Below are 27,075 nucleotides of genomic sequence, written 5' to 3'. Positions count from 1 at the left end.
TTTTTCTGAGAAGTCATCTTGTAAGTCCTATTGTTGCTATTTTGATGTCAATGATCCTTATACACTAGATAATTTTATATTTTTTTCTTTAATTTTGGTTTTCAGCAGTTTTACTGGCCAGAGTGAGATTTGCTTTGCACTAATTCTGCTTGGAGATCATAGCACTCTTAAAACAGTGGTTTGATATCTTCCATTAATTTGGGGAAATTAGCCATCAAGCCTTAAATATTGCTTTTGCCACATTGCACATAGAATAGACCCTATCTCATATATCTACTAACTCTTTTCTGTATTTTTCATCTGTACTTTACTTTTTATATTTTCTTCTAGCCTAGCTTTCAGTTTACTAATCTCTTCTTTGGCTGTGTCTAATGGCTACCAGACTCACCCATTGATGTAATAACTTCAATTATAGTATATTTTTCAGTTCTAGAATTTATACCTGACATGTTAAATAGTGTCTAGTTATCTGATAAACTTCTTTGTCATGGAAGTTCTCCACACTGGCATCTGATTCTTTTTTAAAAACTGTTTATTTATTTTGAGAGGTGGGGGAAAGAGGCAGAGAGAGAAGAGAGAGAATCCTAAGTAGGCTCCATGCTGTCAGCACAGGGCCCGATGGAGGGTTCTATCTCATGAGCTGTGAGACCATGACCTGAGCTGAAATCAAGAGTCACACACTTAATTGACTGAGCCACCTAAACACCCCAGGTATCTAATTCTTAAATTCATTAATCACTATTTTAAAATTGTGTCTACAGTATCTAGATCTCTGACATGTCTCTATATGTTGTCCTATTCTCTCGGTTTTCGGTGATTTGTTCTTGTGCTTCTGGAATGCCAGGTAATTTTTCATTGAATGCTGGATACTATGTGAATAATTGTAGCGATAACTTGAGGCACTGAGTGGTTTTATAACATTTCAGAAAGGATTTGTTTTTGCTTTTGCTTCTGATAGGCCAGTAGGATTGAGTAGAGCACTATAATATAATCAGGATTGAATTGAATAAAAGTTGGATGTCACGGGTTTTTTTAGGTTTATTTATTTATTTTGAGGGGAAAAGGGCATAGAGAGAGAGAATACCAAGCAGGCTCCATGCTGTCAGTGAGGAGCCCAATGTGGGGCTCAATCTCACAAATTGTGAGATCATGACTTGAGCCAAAACCAAGCATGCAACACTTAACTGACTGAGCCACCCAGATGCCCCTGGATTTCAGGTTTTTTAAGAGCTGGTCTATATCAAGTTTATCTTTGTCCCCAGAATATAACCCTTCAGGTGACCCCAAAGAAAACTTGAGGTACTTTTCTAGGTACCTCTTCCTTGGTTAGCCTTGATTTCCAAGTTTTGCCCTTCCCCCAAGCCTCATAAGATATCTGGAGGCTCTGTTCAACTTCTTGGTACATGTGGAATGTCAGGCTCATGATTTTATACCTCCTCAAGCTTGGGGTGCATTGATGGCTCTCTAGTGAGTGAATAGTTTCTTAAATAATTTCTCCAGTGACTCCAGCTGTTGCTAGTAGGAGGTTTAGTCTACATCATGATAATTCACCTTAGGTTGAAATCCTTTTCTCAGTGTAATTTTAATTTGCATTTCTTTCATTATGAGCAAAGTGAATCATCTTTTCACATGACTACAGGCCATTTTTATTCTTTTCTACGAACTGTCTGCTAAATTTCTTGCTCAATTTTCTACCCAGTTTTTGATCTTTTTAATCTCTATTTTTAGAAGGACTTTAGATATTAAAGATATTAACCCTTTGTCTGTGGTAAAAGGTATGAACATTTTCCTCAGTTTATAATATTTTTCTTCTAAACATTTCTTATGGTATTTTTTTCCATACAAAAGTTTATTATGTTTATATAATGTCAAATGTTTTCATTTTTTTCCTTATTCTATTTTGAAGCATAATTAACCAAGATTTCCTACTCCCAGGCTTAGAGGATCCATCAGTGATTTCTTCTGTAATTGTGCCTAAAGGCATGTGTTGATGAGAAATTGAGAATGGCCCACTTTCCAGAATTGGTGGAGTTAGAGAGGATATGATATGGTTTGAAGTCCAGTTGGAAGGTTCCAGTTTTGTTTTCCTTTTCCCGACCTCATCCTCAGGAGCAAATGAAAACAAGTGACAGGCACAGTTACTTCCATATTGAAGGCTTGGGATCTATCAGTCATTTTTTAGTTCTGTTATCCTTTTCCTGACTCCTCTCATCTACCTTCATTTCATGAATGTTACTTCTACATTGACATCTCCCAAATATCCACATGTCTATTCACAGTTCTCTTCCTCAGGACTGGATGCAAAAGCTTGTTTGGCATCTCTCCTTATATGACCCTGCACTTCAGACTTCAAATCTAAAATGGCTTTCTTCACCTTCCCCCACTCTGCTTGTCTTGTATGTCTTCAAGTACTAACCTACCTACCACCCATCCACCAAGGCTCAGAGATTGGTCACCTTTGAATCATACTTCATGATTATCAGCTTCAGCAAATCATTACCAAGAGCGCAGGTTCTATCCTTGAAGATTCCTTCCTTTGAAGAGACCATAAACTGGACCTTTAACATCCTTGGTTCATCCTCACCAACAGGCACACCAAATTTAACATACCCTGAGCTCAATAAGTACTCATGTAATGAAAATGAATTCAACCTTCTGATTTAAAAAAGTATTTTCGGGGCACCTGGGTGGCTCAGTCGGTTAAGCATCCGACTTCGGCTCAGGTCATGATCTCGCGGTTTGTGAGTTTGAGCCCCGCGTGGGGCTCTGTGCTGACAGCTCAGAGCCTAGAGCCTGCTTCAGATTCTGTTTCTCCCCCTCTCTCTGCCCCTCCCATGCTCATGTTCTGTCTCTCTCTGTCTCTCAATAATAAATAAACGTTAAAAATTTTTTAAGTATTTAAATAATATCGATTTCCAGACCTTTATCTGTATCTTCATTTCTAAATGCTATTGGTCTTCAAGTTGTGAAAACATAATAGACATTTAACTAAGATGTAAGATATTCTTGTCCTTCGGACTATCTGTCAAATTCTCACAGTAAGAAAAAACAATCCACTTACTAGTATATTTAAGCATGTTATATAGCTTCAGCCACAGCTGAATGGATGCACACCCTCTGAAGCTGTGCAAAATAGAGATCAATCATAACAAAAATTAGCTAAAGACTTGATTCTCAGCACTTCAAAATGGAAGCATCTGAGAATGTCTCCTAGGAAAGCATCTAAGTCATTCATTTTGTGTTTAAAAAAAAAAACCTCACTGCCAAGAGAATGAATCTTTCAGCTTTCAGGCATGCCTAAGGCAAAACAGGTTTTTTTTTCCCCCCTTTTCAAAGGTTAAGCTGTATAAATTCATACACACACACACATTTCCCTAAATTTAAATTGTAGGTTGTTCTGATTAAACCAAGTTTCCCTGCTTTCATGCTATCGGATTTTTAATTTGAGAAATTGTGTTATGTATGTATGCGATTATCTCACAAATTAAAGAGAATTTAGATGACAGCACTAAAGAATTCAAGCAACTCAACCCACTATTTCCTCCCTTAACCTTTTCCGCAAAAGAAGTTGAATCCCAGGAGTATTTTTAAATTTAAGAGGGCAATGGAGGGTGACAGAACAATTGGCAGTCAGGCTGTTCTAATTCTCTATTAATTGAGGACTATCTTCTTTCTTTCAGCTCAAGACGAGGACACACCTAGAGTTCCTGTGCAAAACGAAGGCTCTGGCTACACAGAAAACTCTCCGAGTCCTGATGGTAAAGTTCTGAGCTGTTTAAGCGCATGCAAACTACAAATCTGACACATTTTCTGTGTGTAATCTAGGATTAAGGGAGCTATCTATTCTGTGAAGCAACATATTCAGTTAGAACAAGGTAAAGTTCAAAAACCTTGTTCTACTAGGAACTAATAAAATTGGGAGACTTAAAAAAAAAAAACAAAACACTGATGCTAGCTGCTTTAGAACAGTACGTGCCTCAGTTTAATCATAGCCCATAATACGGAAGCCATAGTGGATAATTCCAAGGGTGAATTGTACCGAAGTAAAGCTGGTGAACTGTATGGGAATATCCCTTACTTCCATAAAGAGTACTTTTCTGAAGTTATCCCTGTTCTACAGGGATTCAGGGGAGCCCTGGCTTGAGTTTGGGCCAAGGTTATCTTGGACCTTCATCACCTTACCTCACTGTATTATTTCAGATGGCTTGGCCAAAAGCGTAATAAATCTTTAAAAGCACCTTAGAAATCAGTTTACAAAAAATATTTCTTTATTCACGTCTCATTTTGAAGGCATCTAAATACTCTGAACCTCAGGAATATTAATATATCCTTGCCCCTGTACAACGATGCTGGGAACACTTTGAAATATTACTTGCATTAGAAAAACAATTATTTGGGAATATATGATTTAATAAATATTCGATTCCACAGGCCTACAGAGCTTAGGAGAACCAAAATTGGTTGATGATCAACCGTTTAGATATATCTTGCTATTTGGGTTCTTTTAGCCAAAGGAAAAAAGCAAATTGCTTTGAGCTGATAAGGACCTTGGGAAAAATTCAGCCACTGGTAGAAATTACTTGGTGGTTTTAAATACAGTTTTCTACACTAGGTATTACACCCAATAGAAGCTTTTCATCACCTGAATTTCCTCCCTTAATTATAAGCCCTTCCATATAAACTGGGTTTTGTTTTTTTTTTTTTTTTTCACTCATAGGTACGAATTACCTAGGAGAATGTTTTTCAACTTCAGATGCATTAAAGACTACCACATGTTAGTCATGCTCAGTTGAATGAAACCTGCCACAGCCTGGTTGTGACATTATAGACATGATTCTTTACTAGTTCTTTATAAAACATGTTCTGAAAAATAGCAGGCCCATACAATGCTCATTGAATAAAAGGGAAAGAAATGTGAGAAATACTAAGCTTTAGTCCTCACTTAGAGATTCGTCATGCATATTACAGGCTCTCAGAAGGCTCAGCTGTAAAGAGGTGTATTAACATTGCTTTTCCCAAACTTATTTGATCACGGGATGCTTTTTATATTAACATTTGTTAATAGGTTTTGGAACCAGTGACCCTTGGGTTGGAGGAAGAAACAGAGAAAGAATGTTCTCCTATATTTTACGCGGCACACTACCTCACTAAGATGGGCAACCTTACAATAATTTTGTAGACCAGGATAGAAAGTACATGTATTATTCTCCTCATATCAGTAACATTGCTGCATCTGGCCAGTTTATACCTGGGGTTTAGAGTAAGCTCACACATCATGAGACACCCAAGATAGTTTGCAGGTGGAACAGAGACCCACTTTTAAAACCTTCCTCCTTAAGAAAGAGCTGGGTAGTATGCCCTTCAATGTCATTTCCTCTTTCATGCCTCCTTGGAGTGTGAAAAGCAGCATCTGCCACTGCTTTAATTTAATCAAGTTTTCCTGTTTGAGAAAAAGAGCTTTGGATTGTTGATTTATTGTGCCAGTAAATGAAGACTACCTGAACGAGAACAAACAGAGGTTACTTATTCAGCTAAGTATAGTCGGCTGTTATCACTGGTGTTGGTCGACTCAAAGGCAGGCAGGGAAGTGGAAAATCTTTATTGTTAACAAAAGAGAAGGTTCCAAGCATCCTCTGACTGGAGGTGGTTGGCATGGGGAAGCTGGATTTGGGCTACCTAGAACTGGGTGATTGGTTGGCCTTCCCTGTATGGTCCTTCGTTGGAATATTGGCCCAGAATATGGTGGAGCTGGCAGTCACTGTCAATTCCTGACCATTCTAAGCTGATTGCTACAGAGGCTGTGGTTGGATTGCCCAGGCTGGTTGCTGCAGAGGTTTTTAGTCAGTTATATTGTTACATACGGTCTGGCCACTGTCCATTTGTATATTGTCTCTCCGTTTATAATATGGGCTTTGATGCTTTAAAAATATCCATCTAATTAAACCTACTCACCCTTGAAATTTTCCAGAGCGACTGCTATGCCTCCCTGCTCTGGAATACTTCTGGACAATGGCTTTGATTATGCATTCAGATTTTATGCAAATGTTCGCAGAACAATGCACACAGTAATGTAAAAGCACACATTTTACCATTGCTGTGTGGTCTGGTCAGATGTTCTGCTTTTCTGTTGCATGGTATCCACTGCTGCTGCACCCACTGGCCAAGTTACAGGGTCTGTTTCGAAATTCACACTTGAAAACATAGCAAACCAAACAGGCCTACTGACATTGCCATTTTAGAGACAGCTGCTCACCTCTCTGCATGTCAATGATCTGTTTTGCTTTGTTTTCTTTTTCTTTTCTTAGACATCTATTAAGGCCTTTGAATTTACCTCAGGATGGTAATAAATACACCCAAAATGGCAACCCAAAAATCTGGTATAAAATGACAGCTCAGCTTCTACAGTTCAGTAAGAGGCAATTCTGCCCTCCTTGGCCCCTGCCAGTAAAAATCTAAAACCCCCAAATCTAAAAATCCAAATCTGGAATGAGTGAAAAAGGAACTGAAAAGAGGTACAAGACATGAGATCAGGAATGTAACGACTCACAGACCATTGTAATGTGTTCAAAAGATTTGGGTTTAATCAATATTTAACCTTTTTTGTTTTCCTTTCTGGTTACAGTTAAAATGAATAGTCAGGTTGACAGTGTAAATGACCCAACAGAGAGTCAGCAAGAAGATTAACTGATAGGTAAGTTGCCCCTGTAGTGGGATTTTCAATTGATTAAACCAGCCATGGGAAGTGTTTGTAAATGGTATATTGGATTTCCCTCGGTTCTGCCAAGTCCCACAGTGTGGCTCAGGCTATACTTTAAAAATCTTTACACCAAATAACACAGTGGAAGGAGCAAGGATAACCCCTTAAAACTCACCATGCTTTGAGGGAAATAAGCCACAACGTAGTCAAATATTCAGTTCCCTGCTTTTCTGAGTTTTGACAACAAGAAAAAAATGTTTCCATCCATCTAACCTCCTGGCCTCCCAGAGGGATCAAGTTATTTCAGCAACCCCTAGCTGATTCTGAAGCGTAGCTTTTCCAGAAGCTACCTGCTGAGTTGTTTTTAACAACTAACACCAAATAATAGTTTTTAAACGTAACACTAAATATCTCTCTCTGGAGAATGTGGAAAGGCACTTGAGTGTGTTTGGGCAGAAAGAAGCCTGACTTGTGTCCTATCTTGTCACACCACTACCTGTGGACCTGTATGTCTGCACGGGGTTTGTTGAGTTGAATGAGCCTTGGGGAACTCCCCAAGAAAATCATAGTCCTTGGGGCACCTGGGTGGCTCAGTCGGTTGAGCCTCCGACTTCGGCTTAGGTCACGATCTCACGGTTCATGAGTTCGAGCCCTGCATCGGGCTCCGTGTTGACAGCTCAGAGCCTGGAGCCTGCTTCGGATTCTGTGTCTTCCTCTCTCTCTGACCCTCCCCCATTCATGCTCTGTCTGTGTCTGTCTCAAAAATAAATAAACATTAAAAAAAAAAGAGAGAGAATCATAGTCCAGAGCAGTTCATGTTTAGGAGTTATTCCAAACCACCATTCTAAATCTCTCATCAGAGAGTGAAATTTATCTAAAATGATGAGTAGTCTGTAACCCTTTTCCATATCTTGAGGGCTGGTGAGAAGAATTAAAGAAGTCAATCTCGCTATTCTGATTCCTAGCTGAAAATAGTAACTGTGAAAAAAACCCTATGAAATAGATGAATTGTGGGTCATCCAGTGTAAGACACAATTGTGTTCACACCATTGCCTCTTAGCACCTTCCTGCACTCCCTGGCCTCTTCTCGGTGGGCCTCTACACTCACCCAGAAGACCATGTTGCTCCCGACTTGAGTTCCAACATCACAGTAGAATAAAGCTTGAGAATATATGAAAGTAGGCACCTGTCCTTCCCATCGTGGTCTTGAACATCATTTAAAACTAAATATAATAGCATTTGTGTAATACATACAAATGTAGTACCTATACATGTATAGTATAGCACTGCTAAAAAATTAAAACTCATACAAATATGGTCTTATAAACATTTCTCCTTTTTTTAAACCTTGTTCATGTATTTAAAATTATCCTGTTAGGTTGAAGAAATGATACAGTAAAGAAGTTTCCATTAAAAAGTAATGAAGTGAGGCTAAGCCTGAACAATTTAAATGCAGGTTCCTCAGTGTTGCCTTACCTTTCGCCCTTTTATTACCAACAAACTATAAACATCTTTCTAGAATTTTTCTTACAGACACTATTATTTTCCTGTGTGATCAATATCTAAATAAATTATCCAGATCAATGTTTTCCTTGGTTAATGTCAAAATATTTTCTTTGACCATGAACATGAATCAATCTCTTTACCCAAAAGAGTAAGTTGTCAAAACTTAAAGTTCAATATTAGTTTAAGGAAACTCAATTCCAGGAAGGAGAAGTGACTTACACAGGGTCACTTGGATGATCAATGGAAGTTCAGATACTCCCAGGACAGTTATTTGATGACACCATACTCTCCCTAAACAGTAGAGAGTTTCTGAACACAGTTGTCACAGAGAACAGTATGATCTGAGGAACTTCAGTAATTCCCACAGAAATATTTAGACAGCTGAATTTGTAGAGGTTATGTGGTAGTTCAAAAGAAAGAAGGGACTTTTAGTTCTGTGTATCACACATTCAGGAAATGGAAGAAATACAGTGAAATAGAATTAGAATTACAGAGTTCCAAGATATGATGCAAGAATATTTTAGTGTTGTGTAATTTATAATTGTAAAGAATCAGGAGTATCATAAATGGGAATAGGGGAATGACTCAGCAAATCAATAGAACACTTTGCCAAATAAAAATAAGTTTTAAACAGGTATTTGAGGTCATGGAAAAGTGGTTAAAGAATCTGAACCTTTGGTTCTAGAGAAACATGGCAGGCTGAGTTTGGCAGCTACCTAGGTGCATTTTAAGAGGCCCTGTAACTTCCATGTTTACACTCTCAGAATGCTTGCTCTTGGAACCCAACCATCCTGTAAGAAACTCAAACGCTACTATAGAAGGACAAAGGCCCCAGGGAGGAAGATTCTAGAACTGAGGGCCATTTTGGGTGTTCTGACCCCAATGGAGACCACCTGGAACAGATAAACTGCCCAGCTGAGCCAAGACCAGACTATAGAACATTGAAAAATAACAAACCATGATGTTTTAGCCACTAAGTTTTGGGGTGACTTGTTATGTAGCAACAGGTAACTGGAAAGGTGAGGTGATGCAGAATGTCTCCTAATACAAATGTTTAGAAATGAGAAATAAATTATAACAAAAAATGTTTAAATACCTAGCTAGCTCAACTGACATGAAAACAAAGGTGCCAGATATAAAGAGGAATTTGAAATCCAAAGCTGTAATGTGGTAAGCTGAAGACACAGTAGCCCTAAGGGCTACAGTTTGGTTGTTGATGCAGAAATAGGCCCTATGGCTAGACCCTTGCTTACTAATGTCCACCTAGGACCTTGAGCCACTCAGGGTAAGAAGTTATAACTGATAACTCTACCTAAATAAACCTGGGATTTCCAGCTCAAGAAGTTAACAAGGAGACCTGTGTCAGCCCAAGGTTGCCATGAGGGGAAGGAAAAAGGTTCCTGTGACAAGTAGAAAACACAAATGCACCATGAATTTGAAACACAAATTTATGCCATCAAAAGTCATACAGAAATACACAGACTGAGAATTAATTTAATAGTTGATTATAGACAGTACCACCCCTGCTGTCAATAACACATTGAAATGTGCAACTATCACTTGGAATTCCTACAAAGGAAAAAAAATTCTCGGATGATGAATTCACAATTTGACGTCTTACAAAACACACAAGGAAATGACCTACCATGAATGAGAATCGGTGGGGAAACTTAAAGGATGATTAGTGCTGTGATAATTTTAGAGTAGAGAATTCTGAAGATTTTATAAAATAAGTACACTTAAATGACAAAAAAAAAGATAAAAAGCAGATATAAAACTGTAAGAAAAGAGCAGTGCTCTGAAAAAATAAGAACCATTTGAAAAAGCAAATAGACATATGGCGATGTGAATGACACATAAAGAGACATGAAGGCTGGAAGGAGAGGGGCCAAGATGTTTGTGCTCAAAACATGTTCTAAAAGGAGAGAGTAGATAGTGTCTGAAAGATAATGGCTGAGGATTTATCAGAATTGACAAAAGTCATGAGTTTTAAGTTCAAAGAAGAATAATAAGTTGCAAGCAGGACGTATTTAAAATAAACCCACAAATAGGCATTGCACAACAGCAGAGAACAAGGAGAAAAAACGTGAAACAACTACAGGGAAAGGAGAGTTAACCTATAAAGAAATAAGTATGGTATGGCCAGCAGGCTTCCCCACATCAAGAATTTAATTCAGAAGATAGTGGAATAATTCTGAGTTTTCAAAACACGGATAAAAATAATTGTCAGTGTGCAGTTCTCTCCTAGTTCCACTATCATTTAAGAAGATAGTAACTGCCATTTTTAGGAAGAAAAGAAAAGTTTGCTACTCACATACTCTATCTCTAAAAGCTACTAACAGATGCATAACAGTGAGAAGAAAACTAAGCCCAGAGGAAAGATGAAGGTGAAGGAAACAATTGTAAGCCAAGGAGAATGGTAAACACAAAGGCATAATCAAAGTATATATTGACCATACATTTATAATAATAATCAGTGGGTGGCTAAAAACAGGGCAAAACAAAATTACTGTTTATGTGCATTTTATTTTTTTTTAATTTTGGGGTGCCTGGGTGGCTCAGTTGGTTAAGTGTCTAACTTCAGCTCAGGCCATAATCTCACAGTCCATGGGTTCGAGCCCCACGTCGGGCTCTGTGCTGACAGCTCAGAGCCTGGAGCCTGCTTCGGATTCTGTGTCTCTCTCTGTCTCCACAGCTACCCCACTCATGCTCTGTCTCACTCCATCTGTCAAAAATAAATAAATGTTAAAAAAATATTTAAATTTTTTTTTTATTTGACAGAGAGAGAAAGAGGGAAAGAAAGTGCGAGTGAGGGAGAGGGGAAAAGGGAGAGAGAGAGAAAGAGAGGTAGAGAGAGAAAAGGAGAGAGAGACAGAGAAGGAGAGAGAGAGAGAGAGAGAGAGAGAATCCCAAGCAGGCTTCATGCCCAGTGCAGAGCCCAATGCAAGGCTCAATCCCATGACCTTGGGCTTATGACCTGAACTGAAACCAAGAGTCAGATGCTCAACCCACTGAGCCATCCAGGTGCCCATGTACATTTTATAATACACAAAGTAATACTATATACCCTCTATTATGTGTGTATTTGTGAGTATATATTTGTGTAAAAGTATAAAAATGTGAAAGTTGATTCACAATGAAACTAGGATTTGGTAATCTCTGGGAAGGAAGAGAAATATTTTTAACTTATCTATAAATTACATTAATTTATCTATAAATAATTTACCTGCATCTTTTATTTTTGAAAAGTAAAGATTGCAAGGAAATTTGAAAAATATTAGCATATATTAAATATGGATAGGGAATACATACTAGTTATGTTATACCGTTTATAAGTTTCTTTACATTTGCAATTTTCATTTTTTAAAATTAAAATATATAATTGTGTATATATGTATTAGAGAGATATAGAAAAATACTATAAGGAAATACTCCACAATATTAACCAAAAAAGTTATCCATGGAGGAATGATACAGGATTTTTTCTTCTCATTTACTTTTGGCTATTTTAAATACCATATGCCACAAGCATTATATTGCTTTCATTTACACATACATACCTAAAAGGATACTTTTTTACAGATTCATAGGACACCAGATAGAAAATCAACTCAGAGATCATCTGCTGCAGTTCCGTGCAGAGACATAGTAATTTACAGTGATAGAAATCAGATCAATTGTTGGTTCGAGCAGGGGTGGGATTAATAGTTGGAAAGGGTACTTTTGGGGTGACGGGAATGTTTTATATCTTGATAGTGGTGTAGGTTAAATGTATGTGTTTTGCAAAACAGGTCGAAGTATGCTTAAGATCTGTGCATTTCCTATATGTGGGTTATACCTCACCTTTTTAAAATCTGAAAATGTAAAGAATATCAACGCTTCTAAGGCACAGTATCTTCTTAGAGTTCTCTCTCAGGTGGGGGACACAGCAGAGACTTAGTAAGATCTCAAAGTGGTAGTATAGCCATCAATAACTTTTGCAAATCTGCATTAAGTACATTGTTACTATTATTTATCTATGGAACCCTGGAAATAAGAGCATATGAATGGACCCAAGAAAGGAGGACTCAGCAATGCAAGATTAGGTCTTTCAAAGACTACTTTGAAGACTTGAGTTAATCGTCCCCATCAGCGGAACCAAGTCATGAATGTGGCATACATTTATTAGCAGTGATTTATATGCTCTTTAAAGATACTGTGTGCCAGCAATCACAGCTCAGATATCCAAAGCTCTTTGATAGTCCAAGATATTCCTAGGCTTGTTTGAGGGGTAAGAAACATTTAAATGACTGTGTTAAAAAGACATTCCCTGCTAAGTCTATGAAATCTATTATCTTTAATCTAACAAATGGTTTCTCCTTGTCTTTGGCAGGGGCACAAGATGAAGCAAAGGAACAAAGAAATGGAAGTAAATCACAGTCCTCAGCATCGCAGGCCTCTCCTGGCCCTGGTGGGGGGGGATGGGGGTGGGTGGGTGTAGGAAGACAGTAGTGCTAGCTGTGGAGGAGGGAGGTGTGGGCAGGGCACGTCCCAGGGAAGGGCCTAGAATCCTTTGCTCTAATTTCTCCAGCTGCATTTTGTTCTGTTCACCTGCAGAAAAAGAAAGAAAAAAAAAAAAAAAGAAAAAAGAAAAAGAAAAAAAAAGTTTCCTTTAATTTAGTGACGGGACCCATGTTAATGCATCTTTCAGGCGCTATCCCTGTAATTTTTGTTTTTTCTCTCATGACCTTTCCCAGGGTCACAGTTGCACGGTGTAACCCTCACATGTGTATCCTGGCCCCTGTCTGCTTTCTTGATTATTTCACAAAGCTGGTCGATACTGTGGTTTCTTCAAAGAAAGAGAAGATGATTGATAAACAGCAAGCTAAATTTCAGGTGTCGTCGAGCCCGATATCAGAATAATCCACAGACAAAGGAGGCAGGGTAGAAAATGGGCAAAATGCTCAGAAATCACTTGGAAAAGGGTCAGGGCGATGAATTGAAAATGATATTTTATTCAGGGATTCCCAAGATACAATTCTGTTCCATGTGGTTAATGAGGAATGTGGAAGCAGGATTTAATCCACACCAGAGTGCAGAGACATAACAACAAAGGCAGACCCTGGCAGCCATCAGAGTCTTTTCCTTAGTAGCCAGGATAGCAGGTCCATGCTTTGACCCTGACTTTCAGCAAGGCTCACCTAGGTCATGAGGTCTTTATTGTGTGCTTCAACATAGAGCCCGCTACTGAGACTCTTTGTGACACGGTTGTAAGGGTTGACACTTTTCTAAGTGTTTCAGTTAAGAGAAAGGGCTCCTGCGTTCAGAACCCAAATGTATGCCAATAAATATTAAAAGTCCTACTTGAAATTTCTCCTTCTATATATGCTTTTCATAAAAGAACTTCTTGTCTTTACCCAAGGTTTGACTGCCTGCAGAAAGATGCTCATTGAAGTCAGAGGCAGTTTGAGGTCTTGCTTGCAGTTCTGGCTTACTTCTAAATGGTCTGGTTTGTTCATGTCAAATCCAAAACTACTTTGATGGCCCATCCCCTCTCCCAGAAATCCCTCAATTATGGCCTTGAAGGGGAACAGCAGTATCAATAAGGCAAGATTCCTGGGGTACAGTGGGCACAAGGGATGAGGAGCCCAGGAGGAAATCAGAAGTTGTCACAAATGTCTATCCCAGAGCCAACATGCATAGTGACCCTCATGAGGCAAAATGGCCTGCTTCCAATAGCCTTCCTGGGTTCTAAGAACAATCTATTTTTTTTCTGAGGAAACTAATATAACTTCTCGCACATCTTCTTAAATTCATCCTCCTTATAAGATCTTTAAAATTCTAAGATATACATAGAGAGAAAGGGAGAAAAGTAATGGATCAAATTGAATATTTCTAAAATAAAAGGGTGTTCTGTTTTCTAAATATTCCATGGAGTTCTTCAGTTTTGATCTTTCCTCTATGGAAAATTTGCCTTCTTATCTTTCTATCAATTTTCTTTTGGCCTTTCTGAATTTGTTGTGCATTTGGATGGCTTATTTGGTATATTGGGATAATTAGCAAGTTATATTTCTGCATATGTAACATGTTCTAACATCCTGTATTTTTAAAAACGGAGCTGCTTATCAGCCTAGCAGGAATAATATTTAAGGGACCTCATAATTTTGGAACGTGGCTATTTCTCCCTCTGCCATTATTCTACAGTTTGATATGGAAATATATATGCCCCCTACTGCCATTAGACATAGCTTTCTAGAAAAGCAAGGAAAAGTCCCATTTTAAGTAATCCAAGAAATGAAGCCATATGAATACTGATAGTTTCTATATTTCATGTTATCTTTATAACTTAATTGAAAGTCACCATAATTCTTGTAAAGGACTTGACAAGTGTGTATGCTAGGAGCGCATTGTCCTATGACTCAAATGTTAGTGCTACTCATATTCAGTAATGAGTTATGACTGAAAACAGCATGAAGGAGACAAGAGGGATGGGGACTTCTCAATGGACAAAGATAAAAGCGACTTAATGTCCCTGTTAGGAACAGTGGAGATTGAAATTATTTCAGTCGGAGTGTTCTCTTTATCATCAGTGACAGCCATTTTATTCATTCATTTTTAAATGTGAGTTGGGTAGGAGGCAGTTGAGTTCTCTGCCTGAAGACTGCAGGAAAAGGAAAGTAATCTTTGAGAAGGAAACTAAGAGAATGAGGAGTAAATATCATCAGCCCCACTCCTGAATTTGTTTCAACTTTATCTTCTGATTAAATTGTGTTTCCATCTTTGCCTCGTTATGCCCTTTGGTTGCTATTTGGCTATAAGATTTTACACTTTAAAACAATGAAGTTACTTTCCATTGCAATAGTAAAATATTAAAAAATTTAGCTGTTGGCCAGATCGAAGACACCTCAACACAGGGAACCTTTTTTTCGCTGGTGCTGTCATTGAACAGGCTATACAATGGAAAATTCAAAAGGCTGGTTGATTCTCCTGCACATGAACCCTGGGTGTAAATTTCCAGCCACACTTCCGCCAGGTTATGTGTCATGATGAGTTACAGGAGGGAGAGGGGGAGAAAAATAGCCCCATATTAGTCGTGTTTGCATATAGAGGATCAAAGTGGGCTTTCAACATAATATAGGTATCCCTGCCTTTTTGAAATCACATTATCCACTTTGCTTTTATGAAAGGCCTACATAAAGGCCTGCCTGCTACCATGAACCTAAAGAAATCCGAAGAGGGTTTTTGCTTTTATGAAAAATAGAAGCAGTGAGAGTGGCACCGCCCAGCTCCTTCCCTGGGAACTACACTCCACATCTCAGCATCAAGCCACCATAGCTTTGAACTGCGTCTGTGAGCATCTGTACTTTACCTCATTTTATTTTGTATCTGTTAGCAAGATGTGCCCTATGGTATCAGAAAAGGGCCTGGGAAGGCTCAAAAATGTTTCCATATAAATTAATAGTACTTGTTTCTTTGCTTTACGTCATTTCGGCTTAAGGAAGGTTTCAGAGGAACACTACTTTCAGATAGCAGGGGAAACCTATAGTTCTAATTAGAAAGGTAGTCCATTTTAGGAGAGACAAAGGGGCTTTTCCTCTAGCTGGTAACTATTCAGATGATGGACAAACCTTCTTTCATAAAAGCTTACAAAGGAGGCATCCCAAATACTGTCTGTGATACTGGGTCACATATTAGTCACCGCAGCTAATTGTAAATCTTTCTATGAAATACTGAAAAGCCTCTTTGTGAATTAATACAGTTCTGCTTGATGCACTTGATTTGAAATGACTTTTCTCTGTATGTGGTGCATGTCAGCTTTGCTTTGAAAAATAACAAAGTTAGCAGAATATGTTCAATATATTTTCTTGGGGAATAGGGTTTTTATCATATGATTCATTAAGGATTTGCCTTACCCTGACATTTGTGATATAAAGGAAAATCAGAAAAAAAAGTAATTTTCTTGATCAAGATATGTTTTTACTTACTGCAAATAAATGTAGTCTGTTGCTTGCAAGGAAAAAAAAAATGTCTTCTGATATCTGGTATAAACTGCTAAATAGAATAATACGTGCCTCTTTTGTTAAACCAGCATTTAAATGCTGAACTGCTTCTAAATCTGTTTGTTTCTTTTCATCTGTGCCATACACTAAGAAACTTAAACAATTGTTGCCTTCATACTATATTTGTTAGAGCAGAATATGAATAAAATTTGTTTGAGAAGATAAGGTGCAATTATCTGTGTTTTGTGAAATTTGTTCCTCAGCGTAAGCAATTAATAACTCAAAATGTTCTTTTAATACTATATATTTGGTTGCAAATATGTATATTTAAAATTTCCCCTCTAAATAAGCTTTAACTTATCAATAATCTTCCCTTATTGAGACTGGTCAATGTTTTGGCCATGCTTTTCAAAACTAAACTACAGTTTGTACAGACAGAAGTCCAAATGTCGATTTTTTTTCTCTGAATGCTACTAGATAACTACCCTTCCAACAGCTTCTGATAGGAGTGCAAGATAGGAGTTGCTGAGATGAAGCCCATGATTCTATGGACATGGGTTCGTCCTTTAGAGCCCACCATCCATTACTGGAATTCTTTTCGAGAACCTTCTATGAGACAGCCACTGTGCTGGCTATGTGATCACTATAACCATGATCCTCCTCAGTCTATTGTTGATGGAATTTTGATTGAATTACGCAATTGTTAGAGAGTTTGGCAATGGATCAACAAAAAATAGCTATGGGAAAAACTCAAAGTTTTTTTGAAAATGGAAATCTGCATTCCATCAAATTTAATTCCCTCCATCTCCTCCAGAAGAGGTGCTTTCAGTTTTATTGTTCTAGAAGGCAGTAATAAAAGTCAATCCCCTTATCCAACAAAGCCAGAGACTTAATAGTTAAAGGAGAATAAGCTTTTTAAAACCGTTTTAGCAGAGGAGCATTTTTCCAAAAATGAACAAGGTTCGATGAGAAAAAAATCATAGCCTTATTGCGGCAATGGGCAACGTCAACAAAAATGCCTCCAAGTGACAGCAGAGATAATTTAACATGATTCTAGCATTGCCAGATGCAGTTTTTTAGCAACGTGAAATTTTCAGTCTCTTGGCCCGTCACTCTTACGTTTCTCCCCCACCACTCCTGCCCCTCTGCCTTACTTTATTCAAAGGTGTCATTAAATGTTGTTTAAATTTACTGGTGGTTCTCAGGACTAAAAGGGACAAGGACACCCATTACGTTGTTCTAGTCTGGACTCTGGCAAGCTGTGGGACCTTGAGAAGCAATGTGCCTCTATCTCTTGGTTTGACAGATGGAAATACTGATACATTCCTGAACTCTCTTACAAATTTAAACATAAAGTGCCAAGATATTATATGTCACCACTTGGAAAAGCACTTGGTAAATTATTAGCATTAGATTCTGCTATTTGACACTGTAGACAAATGGTCTTTTATTGAGCTCAAGACTCTTTTACCAAAAGAATAGATGATCCTTACGACTGGGTAGTAAATATGAAATCCTTTCTACTGAAGTTGATTTAAATTTTGCCCCTAAATGAAGAATCCATGAGAATAAGAAAGAATTATTTTATAAAATTTAGAGAAATAAGAGATTCGAGTTCTTAAAATTTGCACACACGAAGTACTGACAGAGTATAAATCTTTTTAAGTAATCATTTTCCGATAATAACTCAAGTGGACCTATGACTAAAGTAGAAAGGGGGTACAACTCTATCTTTCGGTTAACGTGCGTGGAGAAATATAGATTTACAAGGAGATTATACCAGTATATACTTTCCTTCCATGAGGAGAGGAGTATGCTTCCTCACCCCACTGACATTGAACTTGATGATGTAATTTGCTTTGGCCAATGATATATGGGCAGGAATGGCATGTGACACTTCAGGTAGAAACTTCAAGATGCATGCTCTTTTTTCCCCTTCTACCACAATGACCAGCAATATCCCAGGTAGGCTGCTGTGTCAGCAGAGAACCCAGTGTGAAGATGTGGAGTGTCACTCAAGCCCCACTGAGGTGACATGAATGGGAAATAAACCTGTCCTTTGAGATTCAGGCACCATTTGTTACCCTAGTACAACCTAACCTGTATGAAGCATTTAAATAAGTTCACAAATCTATACAATCTGCCTCTCCAACTTCAACTTGTGGGACTGTCAACTTGGCTCACAATGCTGCCAACACACTGGCCTCCTGCCCATTCCTAGAATAGCCCAAATTCTCACCAGGCTCATGGACTTTGAAGTTGAAAGTTCTTTTTTCCCCATTGTCACTTGTCTAGTACCTAGCCAGCCTCGAGATCTCACCTGTGACATCACTTCTAGAGATGTCTCGTGTTTGTCTACCTAACATCATATTTGCTACTTCAGGAAACTTACAATAATTTGTAATTGCTTATTTGTTTACAAGGCAGGGGTAAAAATTCATACGACTAGCCTCAGATATGCAAAATAATGTCATTTTTTTTTCCCACCAACTGAACTTACCGTATTTCCAAGCCTCTATCTAACTAGTTAGAGGGAAATATGGAAAAAGAATTTAATCTGTCAGTTATAGTTGTCAGCTTTTCCAGTTTAGGGAACTAATTTGGGGAAAATGATTTGGTCAGATTCAAGGTTTAAATTCTCCACTGAGGCTATTTCTTGCCACTTAAATTGTTATGCCCCCACCTCTTAGATTAAGGCCTTATTTTCTAATCACTATGCAATAAAACTAACAATTAGCAAATAAATTTGAAGGTTAAAACAATAGTTACTATAATATTTTAAAAGTAATTTCTTATATTTAGTGAAGGAGGGCATCAAGAATAAAATTATGGACTATTTAGAAAATCACAAAAAATAACACTATAAAAAAATGTGGGATATAGCCAAAATTATACTTAAAGAGAAATTTAGTCTTTTTTATTTATTTATTTTTTAATATATGAAATTTACTGTCAAATTGGTTTCCATACAACACCCAGTGCTCATCCCAAAAGGTGCCCTCCTCAATACCCATCACCCACCCTGCCCTCCCTCCCACCCCCCATCAACCCTCAGTTTGTTCTCAGTTTTTAACAGTCTCTTATGCTTTGGCTCTCTCCCACTCTAACCTCTTTTTTTTTTTTTTTCCTTCCCCTCCCCCAATGGTTTCTGTTACGTTTCTCAGGATCCACATAAGAGTGAAACCATATGGTATCTGTCTTTCTCTGTATGGCTTATTTCACTTAGCATCACACTCTCCAGTTCTATCCACGTTGCTACAAAGGGCCATATTTCATTCTTTCTCATTGCCACGTAGTACTCCATTGTGTATATAAACCACAATTTCTTTATCCATTCATCAGTTGATGGACATTTAGGCTCTTTCCATAGTTTGGCTATTGTTGAGAGTGCTGCTATAAACATTGGGGTACAAGTGCCCCTATGCATCAGTACTCCTGTATCCCTTGGGTAAATTCCTAGCAGTGCTATTGCTGGGTCATAGGGTAGGTCTATTTTTAATTTTCTGAGGAACCTCCACACTGCTTTCCAGAGTGGCTGCACCAATTTACATTCCCACCAACAGTGCAAGAGGGTTCCCGTTTCTCCACATCCTCGCCAGCATCTATAGTCTCCTGATTTCTTCATTTTGGCCACTCTGACTGGCATGAGGTGATATCTGAGTGTGGTTTTGATTTGTATTTCCCTGATAAGAAGTGACGTTGAACATCTTTTCATGTGCCTGTTGGCCATCCGGATGTCTTCTTTAGAGAAGCGTCTATTCATGTTTTCTGCCCATTTCTTCACTGGGTTATTTGTTTTTCGGGTGTGGAGTTTGGTGAGCTCTTTATAGATTTTGGATACTAGCCCTTTGTCCGATATGTCATTTGCAAATATCTTTTCCCATTCCGTTGGTTGCCTTTTAGTTTTGTTGGTTGTTTCCTTTGCTGTGCAGAAGCTTTTTATCTTCATAAGGTCCCAGTAATTCACTTTTGCTTTTAATTCCCTTGCCTTTGGGGATGTGCCGAGTAAGAGATTGCTACGGCTGAGGTCAGAGAGGTCTTTTCCTGCTTTCTCCTCTAAGGTTTTGATGGTTTCCTGTCTCACATTCAGGTCCTTTATCCATTTTGAGTTTATTTTTGTGAATGGTGTGAGAAAGTGGTCTAGTTTCAACCTTCTGCATGTTGCTGTCCAGTTCTCCCAGCACCATTTGTTAAAGAGACTGTCTTTTTTCCATTGGATGTTCTTTCCTGCTTTGTCAAAGATGAGTTGGCCATACGTTTGTGGGTCTAGTTCTGGGGTTTCTATTCTATTCCATTGGTCTATGTGTCTGTTTTTATGCCAATACCATGCTGTCTTGATGATGACAGCTTTGTAGTAGAGGCTAAAGTCTGGGATTGTGATGCCTCCTGCTTTGGTCTTCTTCTTCAAAATTACTTTGGCTATTCGGGGCCTTTTGTGGTTCCATATGAATTTTAGGATTGCTTGTTCTAGTTTCGAGAAGAATGCTGGTGCAATTTTGATTGGGATTGCATTGAATGTGTAGATAGCTTTGGGTAGTATTGACATTTTGACAATATTTATTCTTCCAATCCATGAGCAGGGAATGTCTTTCCATTTCTTTATATCTTCTTCAATTACCTGCATAAGCTTTCTATAGTTTTCAGCATACAGATCTTTTACATCTTTGGTTAGATTTATTCCTAGGTATTTGATGCTTCTTGGTGCAATTGTGAATGGAATCAGTTTCTTTATTTGTCTTTCTGTTGCTTCATTGTTAGTGTATAAGAATGCAACTGATTTCTGTACCTTGATTTTGTATCCTGCAACTTTGCTGAATTCATGTATCAGTTCTAGCAGACTTTTGGTGGAGTCCATCGGATTTTCCATGTATAATATCATGTCATCTGCAAAAAGCGAAAGCTTGACTTCATCTTTGCCAATTTTGATGCCTTTGATTTCCTTTTGTTGTCTGATTGCTGATGCTAGAACTTCCAACACTATGTTAAACAACAGTGGTGAGAGTGGGCATCCCTGTCGTGTTCCTGATCTCAGGGAAAAAGCTCTCAGTTTTTCCCCGTTGAGGATGATGTTAGCTGTGGGCTTTTCATAAATGGCTTTTATGATCTTTAAGTATGTTCCTTCTATCCCGACTTTCTCAAGGGTTTTTATTAAGAAAGGGTGCTGGATTTTGTCAAAGGCCTTTTCTGCATCGATTGACAGGATCATATGGTTCTTCTCTTTTTTTTTTGTTAATGTGATGTATCACGTTGATTGATTTGCAAATGTTGAACTAGCCCTGCATCCCAGGAATGAATCCCACTTGATCATGGTGAATAATTCTTTTTATATGCCGTTGAATTCGATTTGCTAGTATCTTATTGAGAATTTTTGCATCCATATTCATCAGGGATATTGGCCTGTAGTTCTCTTTTTTTACTGGGTCTCTATCTGGTTTAGGAATCAAAGTAATACTGGCTTCATAGAATGAGTCTGGAAGTTTTCCTTCCCTTTCTATTTCTTGGAATAGCTTGAGAAGGATAGGTATTATCTCTGCTTTAAACGTCTGGTAGAACTCCCCTGGGAAGCCATCTGGTCCTGGACTCTTATTTGTTGGGAGATTTTTGATAACCGATTCAATTTCTTCGCTGGTTATGGGTCTGTTCAAGCTTTCTATTTCTTCCTGATTGAGTTTTGGAAGAGTGTGGGTGTTTAGGAATTTGTCCATTTCTTCCAGGTTGTCCAGTTTGTTGGCATATAATTTTTCATAGTATTCCCTGATAATTGTTTGTATCTCTGAGGGATTGGTTGTAATAATTCCATTTTCATTCATGATTTTATCTATTTGGGTCATCTCCCTTTTCTTTTGGAGAAGCCTGGCTAGAGGTTTGTCAATTTTGTTTATTTTTTCAAAAAACCAACTCTTGGTTTTGTTGATCTGCTCTACCGTTTTTTTTAGATTCTATATTGTTTATTTCTGCTCTGATCTTTATGATTTCTCTTCTTCTGCTGGGTTTAGGCTGCCTTTGCTGTTCTGCTTCCATTTCCTTTAGGTGTGCTGTTAGATTTTGTATTTGGGATTTTTCTTGTTTCTTGAGATAGGCCTGGATTGCAACGTATTTTCCTCTCAGGACTGCCTTCGCTGAGTCCCAAAGCGTTTGGATTGTTGTATTTTCATTTTCGTTTGTTTCCATATATTTTTTAATTTCTTCTCTAATTGCCTGGTTGATGCACTCATTCTTTAGTAGGGTGTTCTTTAACCTCCATGCTTTTGGAGGTTTTCCAGACTTTTTCCTGTGGTTGATTTCAAGCTTCATAGCATTGTGGTCTGAAAGTATGCATGGTATAATTTCAATTCTTGTAAACTTATGAAGGGCTGTTTTGTGACCCAGTATATGATCTATCTTGGAGAATGTTCCATGTGCACTCGAGAAGAAAGTATATTCTGTTGCTTTGGTATGCAGAGTTCTAAATATATCTGTCAATTCCATCTGATCCAATGTATCATTCAGGGCCCTTGTTTCTTTATTGACCGTGTGTCTAGATGATCTATCCATTTCTGTAAGTCGGGTGTTAAAGTCCTCTGCAATTACCACATTCTTATCAATAAGGTTGCTTATGTTTATGAGTAATTGTTTTATATATTTGGGGGCTCCCATATTCGGCGCATACACATTTATAATTGTTAGCTCTTCCTGATGGATAGACCCTGTAATTATTACATAATGCCCTTATTCATCTCTTGTTACAGCCTTTTTTTTTTTTTTTTTTTTATTTTTTTTTATTTTTGGGACAGAGAGAGACAGAGCATGAATGGGGGAGGGGCAGAGAGAGAGGGAGACACAGAATCGGAAACAGGCTCCAGGCTCCGAGCCATCAGCTCAGTGCCTGACACGGGGCTCGAACTCACGGACCGCGAGATCGTGACCTGGCTGAAGTCGGACGCTTAACCGACTGCGCCACCCAGGTGCCCCTCTTGTTACAGCCTTTAATTTAAAGTCTAGTTTGTCTGATATAAGTATGGCTACTCCAGCTTTCTTTTGGCTTCCAGTAGCATGATAAATAGTTCTCCATCCCCTCACTCTCAATCTAAAGGTGTCCTCAGATCTAAAATGAGTCTCTTGTAGACAGCAAATAGATGGGTCTTGTTTTTTTATTCATTCTGATACCCTATGTCTTTTGGTTGGCGCATTTAATCCATTTACATTCAGTGTTATTATAGAAAGATACGGATTTAGAGTCATTGTGATGTCTGTATGTTTTATGCTTGTAGTGATGTCTTTGGTACTTTGTCTCACAGGATCCCCCTTAGGATCTCTTGTAGGGCTGGTTTCGTGGTGACAAATTCCTTCAGTTTTTGTTTGTTTGGGAAGACCTTTATCTCTCCTTCTATTCTAAATGACAGACTTGCTGGATAAAGGATTCTCGGCTGCATATTTTTTCTGTTTAGCACACTGAAGATATCGTGCCAAGCCTTTCTGGCCTGCCAAGTTTCAAAGGAGAGATCAGTCACAAGTCTTATAGGTCTCCCTTTATATGTGAGGGCACGTTTATCCCTTGCTGCTTTCAGAATTTTCTCTTTATCCTTGTATTTTGCCAGTTTCACTATGATATGTCGTGCAGAAGATGGATTCAAGTTACGTCTGAAGGGAGTTCTCTGTGCCTCTTGGATTTCAATGCCTTTTTCCTTCCCCAGTTCAGGGAAGTTCTCAGCTATAATTTCTTCAAGTACCCCTTCAGCACCTTTCCCTCTCTCTTCCTCCTCTGGGATACCAATTATGCGTATATTATTTCTTTTTAGTGTATCACTTAGTTCTCTAATTTTCCCCTCATACTCCTGGATTTTTTTATCTCTCTTTCTCTCAGCTTCCTCTTTTTCCATAACTTTATCTTCTAGTTCACCTATTCTCTCCTCTGCCTCTTCAATCCGATCTGTCGTCGTTTCCATTTTGTTTTGCATTTCGTTTAAAGCACTTTTCAGCTCCTGGTGACTGTTCCTTAGTCCCTTGATCTCTGTGGCAAGAGATTCTCTGCTGTCCTGTATACTGTTTTCAAGCCCAGCGATTAATTTTATGACTATTATTCTAAATTCACTTTCTGTTATATTATTTAAATCCTTTTTGATCAGTTCATTAGCTATTGTTATTTCCTGGAGATTCTTCTGAGGGGAATTCTTCCGTTTGGTCATTTTGGATAGTCCCTGGAGTGGTGAGGACCTGCAGGGCACTTCCCCTGTGCTGTGGTGTATAACTGGAGTTGGTGGGCGGGGCCGCAGTCTGACCTGATGTCTGCCCCCAGCCCACCGCTGGGGCCACAGTCAGACTGGTGTGTGCCTTCTCTTCCCCTCTCCTAGGGGCGGGATTCACTGTGGGGTGGCGTGGCCCGTCTGGGCTACTTGCACACTGCCAGGCTTGTGGTGCTGGGGATCTGGCGTATTAGCTGGGGTGGGTAGGCAAGGTGCACGGGGGCAGGAGGGGCAGGCTTAGCTCGCTTCTCCTTAGGTGATCCACTTCAGGAGGGGCCCTGTGGCAGCGGGAGGGAGTCAGATCCGCTGCCGGAGGTTTGGCTCCGCAGAAGCAGAGTTGGGTGTTTACGCGGAGCAAGTTCCCTGGCAGGAACTGGTTCTCTTTGGGATTTTGGCTGGGGGATGGGCGGGGGAGATGGCGCTGGCAAGCGCCTTTGTTCCCCGCCAAGCTGAGCTCTTCCCTCCGGGGGCTCAGCAGCTCTCCCTCCCTTTGTCCTCCAGCCTTCCCGCTTTCTGAGCAGAGCTGTTAACTTATGACCTCCCAGATGCTAAGTCGCGTTTGCTGTCGGAACACAGTCCGTCTGGCCCCTCCGCTTTTGCCAGCCAGACTCGGGGGCTCTGCTTGGCTGGCGAGCCGCCCCTCCACCCCGGCTCCCTCCCGCCAGTCCGTGGAGCGAGCACCGCCTCGCCGCCCTTCCTACCCTCTTCCGTGGGCTTGGCTCTGGAGACTCCGTTCCGCTAATCCTCTGGCGGTTTTCTGGGTTCTTTAGGCAGGTGTAGGTGGAATCTAAGTGATCAGCAGGACGCGCGGTGAGCCCAGCATCCTCCTACGCCGCCATCTTCCAGGTTGTCCAGAAATTTAGTCTTAAATGTCTTAATTGAAATGAAGAGAGAGAGAGAAAATACATTTAAAAACATTCAAATTTAGATTTTAGAAAAATAAAAAGATCCAAAGAAAATAAAAACTAATATATATATATATATATATATATACACATATATAGTGAAATAGATATATTATGTATATATTATATATATATATATATAATGAACTAAGAAATTTTTTAAACAGTAAAATGTTAGATCTATGGATTCTTTGGAAATCCATTAAATAAATAAATAAACTGTCATGAATAATTTAAAAAGGATAGCAATGTAGAAATTTTAAGTACAATGACATTAAATTTATACATAACAATATAACTAATAATAGTCAAAGAAAATGGATATGTTTTTGAAATAAAAATTACCCAAATTGATACATCATGAAGCAGAAAATCCATATAAACAAATATATGGCAGAAATGAGAAAAGATCTCAAAAAGCCCCCAAGCTAAGCAGGTATACCTATTTACCTATATTTCTATCTAAATAATGTGTACAAATTGTCAAAAATCTAGAAATAAACACAGGCAATATTCTCAATTTGTTTTTATGTCATAGTATTTTCATAATGGAATCATATAGCACACTGCTTTTTCACTTCGTATCACAAGCATGTTCCTTTCAATCAAGAATTTTCCTGTTATTTAGAAGTATTTTATCATATGGCTCAAATTTACATGATCACTTCTCCATTCTATGACATTTAGGTTATTTACAATTTTCCTTATTTTATTTTTTTTAAATTTTTTTAATGTTTATTTATTTTTGAGAGAGAGAGCACGAGTGGGGTCGGGGCAGAGAGAAAGGGAGACATGGAATTCGAAACAGGCTCCAGGCTCTGAGCTGTCAGCACAGAGCCTGAGGCAGGGCTCAAACTCACAAACTGCAAGATCATGACCTGAGCCGAAGTGGGACACTCAACTGACTGAGCCTCCCAGGCGCCCATTCCCTATTTTAAATAAAACTACAATGAGTACTTTTGATCACAAACTTTAATCTTCATCAGGGTATATTTTCAGAAGACTTCTAGGGTTTCTAGCAATTAGAAAATGAGAATTCCCTGGGCACCTGGGTGGCTTGGTCGATTGAGCATCTGACTTCAGCTCAGGTAACAATCTTGCAGTTCATGGGTTTGAGCCCCATGCCAAGTGCTGTGTGACAGCTTGGAGCCTGGAGCCCCCTTCAAGTTCTGTGTCTCCCTCTCTGTCCCTCCCCACTCATTCTCTCTCTCTCAAAAATAAACAAGGGGGCACCTGGATGGCTCAGTCCTTTTAGTGTCCAACTTTGGCTCAGGTCATGATCTCATGGTCTGTGGGTTCGAACCCTGCATCGGGCTCTGTGCTGAGAGCTCGGAGTCTGGAGCCTGCTACAGATCCTGTGTCTCCCTCTCTCTCTGCCCCTCCCCTGCTCATACTCTGTCTCTCTCTGTCAAAATTAAATAAACTTTAAAAATTTTTTTAATAAATAAATAAATAAATAAACATTAAACAAATTTAAAAAAAAAACAAAATGAGTATTCCCATTTTGTAGAATGCTCACTGGCCTTGAGGTTCCTACAAATATCTACCTAAAACATGTCAGTCTGAAAAATGATTTGTCATTATTATTTTACTAGTGTAACAAGGTTGAGCAGATTTGTCAGCTATGTGTATTTCCTGATTGGGGAATTAATCTGTGTTATTTGGTCATCTGTCATTTGGGATTTTGAATTTTTTTAATTGATATTTTTGAACTGTTTATATATTTATATAATGTATATGTATATTTATATAATATATATATTTAT

The 27,075-nt window shown here is 38.7% G+C and overlaps 1 protein-coding gene across 1 annotated transcript in view; it reads left to right on the top strand.

Moving 5' to 3' along the window:
* Window positions 1-16,414, top strand: part of MACROD2 (mono-ADP ribosylhydrolase 2) — a 2,034,677-nt gene extending 2,018,263 nt beyond the window's left edge. The window contains exons 17-19 of the mRNA XM_060611757.3: window positions 3,681-3,758; window positions 6,623-6,691; window positions 12,576-16,414. Coding sequence (XP_060467740.1) covers window positions 3,681-3,758; window positions 6,623-6,684 — 140 coding nt within the window. The 3' untranslated portion in view covers window positions 6,685-6,691; window positions 12,576-16,414. The remainder of the gene's footprint in view (window positions 1-3,680; window positions 3,759-6,622; window positions 6,692-12,575) is intronic.
* The last annotated feature ends 10,661 nt before the right edge of the window (window positions 16,415-27,075 follow it).

The sequence above is a fragment of the Panthera onca genome, chromosome A3 (assembly GCF_046562875.1).
Source record: "Panthera onca isolate mPanOnc1 chromosome A3, mPanOnc1 haplotype 2, whole genome shotgun sequence".
Lineage (NCBI taxonomy): Eukaryota > Metazoa > Chordata > Mammalia > Carnivora > Felidae > Panthera > Panthera onca.
This window is presented reverse-complemented; position numbering and strand designations above follow the sequence as displayed.